At 37.0% G+C, this 12648-nt stretch overlaps 1 protein-coding gene and 1 pseudogene across 1 annotated transcript; both read left to right on the top strand.

Annotated features, from left to right (window-relative positions):
* Nucleotides 1–9108: 9108 nt before the first annotated feature.
* On the top strand, nucleotides 9109–10262 carry LOC137585957 (1,5-anhydro-D-fructose reductase-like; annotated as a pseudogene).
* A 273-nt stretch (nucleotides 10263–10535) lies between these two features.
* LOC137584450 (1,5-anhydro-D-fructose reductase-like) lies at nucleotides 10536–12129 on the top strand. Its single transcript, XM_068299846.1, has 5 exons — nucleotides 10536–10581; nucleotides 10638–10948; nucleotides 11019–11199; nucleotides 11282–11969; nucleotides 12028–12129. Exons 2-5 carry the CDS (start codon nucleotides 10877–10879, stop codon nucleotides 12074–12076), a joined length of 990 nt encoding a protein of 329 aa, XP_068155947.1. The 5' UTR covers nucleotides 10536–10581; nucleotides 10638–10876; the 3' UTR covers nucleotides 12077–12129.
* Nucleotides 12130–12648: the final 519 nt, after the last annotated feature.

Below are 12648 nucleotides of genomic sequence, written 5' to 3'. Positions count from 1 at the left end.
ACTATATATACACACACACAAATGTATTGTATTGTAATTGTAATTATATAATTATTATCTGTCTGTAGACTTAAGTCAAATGGCATTACCTAGTATTATAAATTATAAAACTGTAAACTGTAAAATCTATGATTATTGAAAACGTACAGAAAAGCAATGAAAAATAAACATAATTATGAAATCAAAGAATCCACTCCGCAAAATCAATTGAATTTATTTTTAAATCCAATTTCAAGAATTTCAATTATTTATCTACTTAATCTCTGTTTGGGAAGTATACTCAATTAAACAATTTGTTCAAAGTGTTGGAGAGTTTAAGTTTCAAATTCTTTTTAGTTAAATCCGCAGTATATTAGAAAAATCTTGCCAGAATTTTACATTCAACTAAACAAAGACTATAGAATATAATGATTTTAGAGGATCTGACTAGTTACTTGACTATAATCATCATCAGAATCAAGTCTAATTGACTGCTAGATGGAATTTAAACTGTTATAATTCTAGTTTACTAGGTTTTACTAGTTTTAAGGTCTCCTGATAAAGGAAAGTGTTTATTTTTCGATCTACTGATCAGATTTATTCGATGTGAATTAGTTTTAACATTTTTTTCCCTTTGTACGATCAAGTTATACGCTTAAAAATACTTTTCATTCGAATAATCTATCAATTCTTTAGGTTTTATTTAAAGCCTTTTCCTATGTTACTTTGAAAAGAAACGTTACATGAGCCTTAATGACAGACATCAACCATTCCTCTATAACTGATTTTTGGTCGATAAGTTGGTAAGGTAGTAGCCGTTTATATAAAAGCTTAAATTGTTTATAGAAGCAACAATTAATCGTCGATGAAAATACATTTATGGCTTTGTATATGCCTTTTAATGAGAGGATAAATCATTTATATATATTGTTAAGGAATGGCAATATTAAAAAGTAATTAACAATACGATTTAAAGTTCAATGGTTTAGTAAACAAGCTGCGTTTAAAATTAGTAGAACCAGCTAGATTTCGGTGTATAAATTTAGAGAATTTTTAATTTCTTCTATTTCGTTTGTAGGGTTTTCAAAATATTTTTCATGGTTTTATAATAAATTTATGCATTCCTCAAATTTCAAATATTAAAGTTCTGTTACTTTCTATTGGTATAGTTGACATAGAGAAACGGTAAACTAAATATTAGCAATTAAGTGTGAGCACACGAAACCTAATGGCCAAACATTGCTGCTCATTAGAGTTGCTGTTACTCACGACAACAAACTGTTTGCTGTCTGTCAACCGACACCACAAAACGGGATACTATACAGGTACATATATGTACATGGAGAAGGCCAGGTACAATGGCCGCCGCACTTTGTCACATCTGGAGAGAGGGGGGAGGAGATGATTAGAACACGAGCACTAAGCACTATCCCTCCATTTCCTCCATTTTTAAACTAATTTAGCGGATACAAAATTTCATATGACAAGAGACCGAGTGTGGGTAAACCTAATGGCAGTTTGGCTATATTACTTTTTTTTTTATCGACACAATGGCTGCAGAAATTATTTCCTTTATGACAGTTTTATGACTGTCATGTGGACGGGGCTGTCCAAGAGCAAACAAACGATGACGGGCCACGCCGACCATAATAATTAGAGGCTAGACGGACTGCAACCACACACGCTGACGCGGCCAGAGGGGGAAAAAAAAGCTGCATCAACCACTGGCAGAGAGACAGAGAAACTAATTCAATATTTCATTCAAATGTCTCGATGATGGCAACCAATTATTGTGCACTGACAATGCAAGTTACATTTGCTTAACTTGCTTGAGGGCAGCCATTTTTAAGTTTTTAAGGCCGTACTTTTAAGGCCTTCAATTCTAAAGGATTGTTTTAAATTCAAATCTTATAGAATGGACATTTAGTTTTAGTTACAGAGTAAGTACTAGAGAGGGAGACAGAGAGTACGAATGGACGTTGCCACATTTAGTTAAAGATATAGAAATATATTTGTTGATAAAAAATATTATTTGTAAGAAAGAGTTACAAAGTTGATTACATTATTTTGCTGTCTCTTGAACTGAAAATTTCTACTAAGGGTGAAATTTATTTTGGAAAACTAATTTGAAATACGTTTAGCTTTAGCTTTGTTCTTTAATGCTTTGGCTCTGAATTGCTGACACCCATTCATTCATTCATTTGGCCACTCTTAAATCCTTTTCAATCTTGCCCATAATCCAAATTGACATGGACATGTGCAGTCCAGTCGTCCAGGCCAAGAGGCTTCACTCAAAATCCTCGCATCGCATCGTCGTCATCGTCATCTGTAGTAGTAGTAGCCGTCTGTAGTCGATTCGAATACGATAGGACAACGAACAGGACGACTCTGGACTCGTTTTGGGACGCCTGTCTTGTTGACCAACCGCATGTCTGTTCATTTGTATTTTTCATCATCGTATCCATTTTTCTGACTGACATACAGAAGGCGATTCAGTCCAGACCAAAGTCCGAACCCTCTCTGGTCACTTTCAATTTGGTTTTTCTTTTCTTCTTTATTTTCATTTCTATTTTTTTTTTTTTTTTTTTTTTTGCATGGGGAGGATTTTTGGCAAAAACTTTGTCCCAGAGTAGACTCATCTCAAACGTGTGCCAAAAACGACCCCGTTTCTGGTTTCATTCCCATTTCATGTTGTATTACACTAAGTGGATACAAATAGATTGTTGTTGTTGTTGTTGTTGTGGTCCAAGTTGCTGTCCACAAGTTTGCTCAATAATCAATCAAATAAGGGAAAGACTGGACCACAGCCAATTACAGCCGTCCATCTACATCCTCACATGCAATGGATAAATATGGATAAGGACGCGGAGTTGGGGGGAAGAGAAGAAACAACAACCTCATTACACGAAAAATATGGTTTGTTCAATGGCCGTTGGCCACAAAGAAATAAAGCCCAAAAATTGTCCAATTAAACGCAATTTATGCGAATTTCCAAGTAGCCAAGAAAGCACACACAAACAGACACACACACACCCCAGCAGCGGCAAATGGCAAATTAAAAAGGTGTCTTTGCAAAAGAAGTTCATATAAAGAGCATTTGATCGTGCTGACCGTCTGCAACTTTGTACAGGCGCCGTCTTTCAACTCTTCTGGCCGAAAATGGTTTACTTCCGCACAGGCGACCACCACCACGAAAAAAAAGGGCAATAACAAACTTGTAGGAGTGCCTTTCGGGCTCAGACTGGAAACTGGAACTACTACTACCCGTTTGGTTGTTAGCTCTAATGTGACAGCGGTCCAACACTTTAAACTTGGCTTCATCAGGAACAACATGGACATGGATTCAGCTACCTACCTTACCTACCTGTTCAGAGGACAGACGCCGCCACCGCCACAGCCACTGGCACTGCCACCGCCGGCGTCTGTTTGTTTTGCTTTCAACGCAAAAACACGTAATATATTTATAATGAAAGGCCGCAGGACTCTTCTACACTCCTTTGAGTATGAGGGGCAGCGCCCTTTGCTAATCGTTGTTAGTTTTCCGTGCCCTGATGGCATATGGTAGCCAACTCATTAGCACGTCGAATGTATCCGGTTGTATCCATTGTATTGCCTTTATTCGTGGGTGTACTGCTTGCATTTTGGTTGTCAATAACTGCCTATAAATCATCTCTCAATCGACAGGTCTTGTTAATCAGGAGGAACAATTATCTCCTAGAGGAAGAGGCCAGAAACCATTCAATATTCTTAACTTAAATGTGATTTGGAATATGGATTTGAGGCCTTCTAAGAGAGTTAATCTGTTAAGCAACCTCACGTTGGCAAGTAACTCGGGTTTTGGATTTTTAGTCCTAGCTTAACTTTGTTTTATATCTTATTAACTGTAGCAAGCTAATCTCGTAATAAATGGCTTAAACAGTTTATTTTTATTCGTTTTGGTATCAACACATACTGATTTATTTAAAGTAAAGATCAAAACGAGTGGGACAAATCCGTATCAGAGTGTTTTTCTTTACCTTAAGATGCGTTTTGAATATGTCCGAGCTTTTTCGATATCATGTCATTGCCTTCCTTATTTTAGAGGATATTTCTTTATATATTCAAAATGAGAATGTTTGTCTATGCTAGCAAATCTGTAAACATCTTTAAAGTCTCTGTGAATTCTCGTGTAGATTTATTTTAAAATTTCAAAATACGCTTAGCTTCTTGTCATTTTAACTTAACCCTTATCAACAATCACATTAGCGGATTGTGACAATCGATGGCCGACTGTAAGTGAAAATTCCAAAGCTCATAGAAACATGATTTTAAAAGCAATAGAGCACTGAGATTGAGACATTAAATTCTATTGTGATACTTGCTCAGGAACTAGCAATAAGAACTCGACCATAAAGAGTGGTAACTCATGTAACTGATTTTCCCATGCAATTTGTTCATGAAAATTTAATCAAGTTTGTTTTCAAATTGAGTGCAAAATCACATCAGAACTTCGAAAGGAGTGGGAGGAGGGCTGGGAAGTGTAAAGTGCCTGGTCAGTGAGGGAGAGAGAGATTTGTTTTTTCCGATAAGCCATTGGACACGGAGGGTTGATTTTTTATCACTCTGCCGCAGATGTCAACAGTTTGGACCTTTCACGTACACACGTATTTGATAGCATTATTTTCTGGTATTTATTGCCAAAAACGGCTCACACAAAATTTATAACCGGCCAATGAAATGTTGTAAACGAAAAAAAGCGGAACACACAACAAACTGACTTTGATGAGGCCAAAACAACATTTCAATTTTATAGCCACGAGCTCCATTCAAACCATTCGAAAAGGTCTCATCAATAATTGAAAATGTCTGAACACAAACAAAAAAAAAAAACAAAATTTATATTGAATTCCATTAGAGTAATGTTGTGAAGATTTTCTTTTTTATAGAGTAAACTCCATGAAGTTGGCATGGCACCTTTAAAACGAAAGATATTTAATTAGAACTCAAGTCCTGGGTTAATCAAGGCAGAGGATCGGCAGCAATTTGTTACAAGGACAAATCTCAAATGTACGTTTAACTTTGCTGTTTTTGGCCTACTCAAATATTCAAATTAAGTTGGCCAAGTGTGCAAGATTTTCGTTTATATACAACTTGAATCTCATTTCATTTGTTTCTTCTTTGACCAGTGCCATGGCCATTCACATTGCCATTCTTATTCCCATTCCCAATTGTCCATTTCATGGATGTAACATTTGCATTTTTTATTTGGAGTTTACCTTTTTTTCGGTCCGGGTCTCGGACTCCGATTTGAACTCGGACATGGACTTGGTCTTTGTGTAAGTGGCCTTCAGGGTAAATTTTGATTTTTGCGTAATTTTTCTTTCTTGTTTTCTCCTCGTTTTGAGGCAAGTCAAAATTCGTAGCTGGCTCATAAATAAAGAAGTAGATGCTGCCGGGCCAATTGTTCCCATATCACATCAACAGAGACCGAGAGAACGAGAGAGAGAGAGAGCTGTTGTTCAAATTTTCACGCATTTGTAAGGGAAAATTCAAGGTGGAAATTGAAATAAACCAAGAAAAACAAAAAAAAAACTCATTTGTATATGCCCAATGAATGGCAAAGTTCTCCCAAATGCATATTAAAATATCTACCAACCAATCCACTGAAACTCCACTGATTTCTGCTGGCCAAATAAATGGCTGGCTGTAAAAATAAATGACAAACGAATGGGGCCAACCAACAACAATATAAAAGCAAATAAAACCAAAAAGGCCACGACATACGACATCTCGAAATGTGAAACGTGAAAAACCCAAGGATAAGGACTCAAAGGAAGGAGGCTTGTGTCATGTTCATGTTGACTAATGTTTAACTCTCACAACTTGTCCTTTTTGTTGTTGCTGTTGCTGTTGCTATTGCTGTTCATGTTGATGTTGTTTATGAACCTGCCGGGCTCACTGGCTCACTGACTGCCTGCCCCATCTCCAGAGTCTATTCAAATCCCTGCGGCTTCTGTTAGAACGGAAACCGGCGGAAATTGACGCGCGTGCCTTCAAGTCACGCGTTTGGCAACATTTCAAATTGATGAAGTTGCCTCTGCTGTGGCAGCTACAGCTACAAAAATGAGGGGAGGAATCGCCACCCTCCGCCCTCTTCAGCTGGTGTCAATTGTATATAATTGCCGAATGTTGTTTTCAAATATTTAATTGAAAGGGTGTTTTGTTGCCTCTGCCTCATCCCGATGACTTGCCATTTCGTGGTTACACGCCTATCCAGTTACAAATCCGGCATCAATGTTTGTTTGCTTGCTGTTTAATATAATTGTTATCCGCTTGTATATATCTCACTCTTTGAGTGTTAAATGCAAACGAGGGCTGGAGTTTGGCTTTCAAGGTTGTTGCAATGGGTTGAAAAGGTTAAGGGATTCTCTTTGTAAGCATGCAAGTGTTGAGATTTTCCCAGAAGTTGATTTTGATAAAAGAGATGGACAGAAACTCTGACCCCGAAAATTTGTAGCATATGTTAAGTACTTGACGAGAAGCAATACATGGCCTGGGAAAACTGAAAGCGGGATAATCAATTAGACACATCTATTCTTGCTGACAGAGTGTAAAAACTCAGCATAAGATCGCCAATCAAGTTTGTATTAATGATGAAATACATTTTTAGTCTGGTTATATAAATATTAGACAAGTAAATGAACCCAAACAATTTAGTTTTATATACAAGAAAGTATTTATACCTTAATTATTTAAGTAATCATTCAAATTTAAGTATTCCTTCAAATTTAAGATACGTGTTCCTAAAAAGGACTCAGGCAGATCTAAAACTTAATGTTCAGAAGTCAGAAATTAAAAAGGACTAAAAAAAATTGTTAAGCAAATAAAAGAAATCTTTTGAATATGGCTTAAAAATGTGCTTTTGATTGGAGATTGCTTCAAAAATATATCTAATAATGAGGGACAGATCCTTAGGGAAACCAGAAACTATTTTCCAGTTTTTTTAGCAACTCGACAACTGTCGCCCATTGTAGACCCAAAACTCACTCACACACAAACGCACACAGAGAGACAATCAGAAAAGGACACGTTGAAAGGAGCTATCAATACAGTTTACGCAATTCCACATGGTGCCTACACATACATATGTACATACAATGTGGAGGCGATGATGTGTGAAAGGAGGCGAATGTGACACCTACATTCAATCGCACTCAACGGATAGGCAGCCTGGGAAAATATCAGTCTGTGTATGTGTGTGTGTGTCTGTGAATTGGCACATTTGAGCGGCAATTCGAATTGCATTTTAATGCAATTACAACGACGTCACTTGGCAAAGGTCCACAACCACCATGACATTCCCCCGAAGGCCCACTTGACATTGATAATAAACAGCATGGCTGGCAAATGCAGTGAACTCGATTCACTCGACTGCCGCAGCATCGTTGAAATATGTCCTGTGTCCTTAATTTCACTTGTTTTTGTTGCTTTCGCCCAGACAAGAACCAGTAATAGTAGCAGCAGAAGAGCGGTAGAGGGGATGAGACAGAATTGTAGTCATTGTTGCTGTCGCAGATTAAAAGATATAAATTCATATTCCCCAAGCGCACAGAAGGGCCCGTGCGTGCCGAGTGCCAAGCCGTGTCCGTGTTCCCAGCCCACCGCTCTCTCCATCCCCGAGGATCGATTAGCCTGTTAGGAATTCAATTTGAAAACAATGTTTCCTATGCTCACAACTCGATTTTTCATTTCTTTTTCCTTGACTATACATCATATATCTTTTTTATGAAGGGATTGCGTGAATGATGAACTAGCTGAGCTTCATGTCAGCTCGTTTGATTTCATGCAGATCTCATTGTCCAACCCAAGGCGGTGGACAGGTGGCTAAAAATTCTGTGTACCAACTATAGCCCAAAAAAAAAAAAACACTTAAAGTAATTAACTGTGCAAGATGCTGAACGACGCTCCTCAAATATCTAATGTACATCCGCGTGCCTGTTCATCCCTGGCCTAATGAAATTGTTTCTGTTTTTCATCAAGAAACCAAAACTGCTCCGCATTGTAGTAGTTCAAATGGAAACGTGTCTACATCGTTCTCCCATCAAAAGGCACAACACTTGTCATAAACGTGCGATTAGGCCAACGACTTTCCCCGGGAGCGGCTCAGAATGTAGCAAATTTGATTAGATGAATATTAAATGATTATGGAGGAAATGATTATTGCATCTCTACTTAAGAACATTTTCACTCAAATTTATCTTGGAGTTGTATGGCAATTTGGCAACTGACATTTTCCATCGATTTTTCATTTTACGCCATCGACAATCAACCCGTTTAATGGTCGTCATAAATGCTCCCAGCCACAGACTTTGCCTTCGTCTGCTGCTCCACCTCCTCCGCGTTTGTGGGGGGAGCCTGTACATTTAAGTCAGTTACTCTACATTTGATTGATGATGATGATTGCGATTTCCTGTATAAATTGTTATTATTATATGCCAGGATATTAAAGTGGTATTGGAATATTGGTTACACAGTCAATCCATTTCTGAGCTGAATTAACTATTATTTATTACGGTAAACACAAAAAGTTTTGCAATGTTTCAGTTCCTTAAAAATTTTAAGAGCATTAACTAAAGTTAATATATGTATGTATATCATAGTGACCCTTTCGAAAAAGAATATTATCTCTCTAAGCAAGTTTATTTAAGTAATTGAATTGAATGTCGATTTAGACTTATTTTACAGCTTTTGCTTTTAATTTTATGAATCAATTTAAAGATATCATTCAAAACTTTTCTTTAAAAATAGTATTTTAATTTATAGAAAAATAGTTATAAATCACTTAGAGGGAAGAAGTTTATCAAGCATTATTATAGTAGCTTATGATAAGGACTTATCTATTTTGTGTGTTATCTGTATACGATCAAATTTTCATATGCTCTTAAACCCAAAATGAATAACAAAAGGAAAGTTCAAACACGTCGCACATTTGAAATACCCAAAAAACAAAATTTCGCCATTTAACGTAAATATAAAATTTGGTATATAAATAAGCCATACGGCAAATATTTGCTAGTAGCTGGTATTGACCAGACAAAGTGAACCAATTATAAGTTAAATACAAAAATGTCTTGTAATAAGTTATTGAGCCTTCACAATGGCCTACAAATGCCAGTACTTGGACTAGGAACCTGGCAGGTTAATATAAAACTTCTAAAGAACTTACAAAATAAAAGGAGTAATATTAAATTTATATCACAGGCTTCTGATGCGGAGATTGAAACAGCTCTTGAGATTGCCTTGGAAACGGGATATCGTCACATTGAAACAGCATTCCGCTATGGCAACGAAGGAGCCATTGGAAAAGTCCTTAAACGTTGGCTTGATGGGGGTAAAATAAAACGTGAGGAAATATTTATATCCACCAAATTGCCTCTGAACTGTAAGTGATATTTGAAAACTAAAGAATGCAACTAAAAGTAATAAATATTCTTTCCATAGTGAATCGACCCCATGAAGTGGAAACTACTTTTCAGAAATCATTAGCCAATTTGCAACTTGACTATATTGATTTGTATCTAATTCATATGCCCTTTACCGTATTTACCAATGAAGATGGCAGCGTTAAATTCGACAAGGATGGACTGGTTGAGGTGGATCCAACAACCGATCATGTGGCCACTTGGGCGGAAATGGAAAAATTGGTAGAGAAAGGCTAGACCAAGTCCATTGGTGTATCCAACTTTAGTAAAGAGCAGATACAGCGATTGCTTACAAATTGCAAAATCCGTCCTGCTAATCTTCAGATTGAGCACCATGTGTATCTACAACAAAGAGATCTAATAGACTTTTGCAAAGCGGAGGTTATTACCGTCACGGCCTGCTCCCCACTCGGAAGTAAAGGGAATTATGTTAAGCTTAATGCTAAAAACGGAATCCAAAGAAAAGTTCCCGATCTATTGGAGATTCCCGAGGTTAAGGAAATAGCAGCTGCTCATAACAAAACTTCTGCTCAAGTTCTGCTTCGTTGTATCATTGAAACTGGTCTATCAACTATTCCAAAAAGTACGAATCCTGAGCATTTAAGAGATAATATAAATTTATTTGATTTTGAACTAACTGCGGAAGAGATGGATAAACTTTTGGCATTGGATCGAAACTTTTGAATCTGGGACTTGGCCATGTTTCGAGGGTGAGATGAAAGTAAAATTTCTTTAATTTTGTGCTTAGTTAATCTTTTTTATTACAATTTCAGAATTGAAAGACACCCGGAGTTTACGTTTAAAAATCAACACACAAAGTAGACCAGTAAATAAATTTGTAAATTTAATACCTCCAAAAAGAAAGCAACAAATGTTAAATAAAGCTAAAACAAAATACTAAAATAAATATTAGAAATGTGAAGGAAAACACACGGTTCAAATTTACCCGCGAAAACAACAGTTCAAAATATGCGCCAAATGAATGAAAGAGTCCGGCAACGCCGACATTCGTCGCCGATAAGCCGATATTTATCGCCACGACCATCGATAATTTATCGATAACTATGTGTTTCTTTTCCAACACTGACAAACTAATTAACAAATTCAACAGGTGTGGGGCGCTTTGCCTGATAATTTTCAGGTGAGTTAATTAAACAATAAGTGTTGAGAAAAAATTCATAAACATAGATTTTTCAGAAAATTAAGAAGGCTTAAAATTTGTATCAGTATCTGCAAACATTTTGTTTGTTATCAATCACTTGGCACTTACCTGACTAATTTCATCATTTGTCGCAAACTTGTACAAGTGAAAAAGATTCTTCCAGCACTTCCCATATTTCCTATATATTGCGCACTTTAATTCATTCAGAGTTTAGTTTGTTTGACCCATTCAATCCAGACTGTTTTACGGGAAAAGTTGCTATTATTAGAGAAAAATGGCTTGTAATAAATTCCTTACTTTTTACAATGGTGAAAAAATGCCAGTACTCGGCATTGGAACTTGGCAGGTTAACAACATAAAATCCTTTTCATTATGTTTTACCCAACTAAACAAATTTTTCCATTCGACATGTACAGGCTTCTGATGAGGAAATCGAAACTGCTCTCGAGGCAGCCTTGGAAGCGGGCTACCGGCATATTGACACAGCTCTCCGTTATGGCAATGAAGGAGCCATTGGAAAAGTCCTTAAACGTTGGCTAGATGCGGGAAAAGTGAAGCGGGAGGAGCTATACATTGTGACCAAGTTACCGTTAACATGTAATTATTAAGAAGTTTATAAGAAAAACAAGGGTATAATTAATACTCATAAGATTAACAACCTATCTTTACGTTCTTATAGTGAATCGTCCACACGAAGTAGAATCGACATTTAAGAAATCTCTTGGCCTACTTCAATTGGATTATGTCGATTTATACCTCATCCATACGCCGTTTACTGTGTTCGCAAATGAAGATGGAAGCATTAAAAAGGACAAGGATGGCCTTGTCATGGTGGACCCAACAACCGACCATGTAGCCACATGGGCGGAAATGGAAAAGTTGGTAGAGAAGGGTTGGACCAAGTCCGTTGGTGTATCCAACTTTAGTAAAGAGCAGATACAGCGATTGCTTAAAAATTGCAAAATCCGCCCTGCTAATCTTCAGATTGAGCATCATGTGTATCTACAGCAGCGCGATTTGATAGACTTCTGCAAGGCGGAAAAGATTGCTGTCACAGCCTTTTCACCTCTAGGGACCAGGGGCTATGTTGACTTCAACATTAAAAATGGCATCACGAGGGAAGTACCTAACCTTATGGAGATTCCCGAGGTTAAGGAAATAGCAGCTGCTCATGGCAAGACTCCTGCTCAAGTTCTCCTGCGTTGGATCATTGATACTGGTCTATCAACCATTCCAAAGAGTACGAATCCTGCTAGGCTTCGGCAGAACTTGGATATATTTGATTTTGAATTGACCAAAGAAGAGGTTAACAGACTTTTGGCATTGGACAGGAACTTCCGCATTTGTGATTTGGCCATTTTCCGAGGGTAAGATGGATATTTTGTATCCTTTTATCTCTGCTAAGTTTATTTTTCTTATTTACAGAGTCGAAAGGCACCCGGAGTTTACGTTCAAGAATCAATATACCAATTAAGCAATGAATTGCATAAAAAAGCAAATAAATTAACTGATAAGAAAATATATAAAGTCCCGTGTTTTGTTGTGGTAGGAATTACCAGTTCACCAAGGGCAGAGTGGCGTCCACCTTGCCTAATGTGTAATAGATAACGCTAATATGCCGGCAAAACTTTTTTTTACAACTTGAGCGACTACCGCATAAAAACAACAGCACTACATCTGTATTTAAGGCCGAGTAATAATATTAAGTCGGGCCTAGCCATTAATTCTTATACTCACCAAAACTAATAGGGTTTTTATTTTGATTCCGAGGTCACGACACATCTGGGCGCGATATCCATGCAATGTTCCACAAATCGAGCATTTGCGTTTTGCCTGCAGCAATTTCATTTTGCCCAATTAGTATTTTTCTTGTTGGTTTTTAAGTTACTTGAAATAAATATTAACATAAGCACAACATGTTCGCGCGTATTAGTTTGGACCAATAAGAAGAAGAAAGCGCGCAAAGTAAAGGGACTTTAAAATATCAGTACAATCCCAAAAACCACTATAAATCCCAGTATAGGGCAAAAAAAAACTATAAATCCC

This window comes from Drosophila tropicalis, unplaced genomic scaffold, assembly GCF_018151085.1.
Source record: "Drosophila tropicalis isolate 14030-0801.00 unplaced genomic scaffold, ASM1815108v1 contig_878, whole genome shotgun sequence".
NCBI classification, from domain to species: Eukaryota; Metazoa; Arthropoda; class Insecta; order Diptera; family Drosophilidae; genus Drosophila; species Drosophila tropicalis.
Note: the sequence above shows the minus strand (reverse complement) of the source record. Positions and strands in the feature narration are given on the sequence as shown.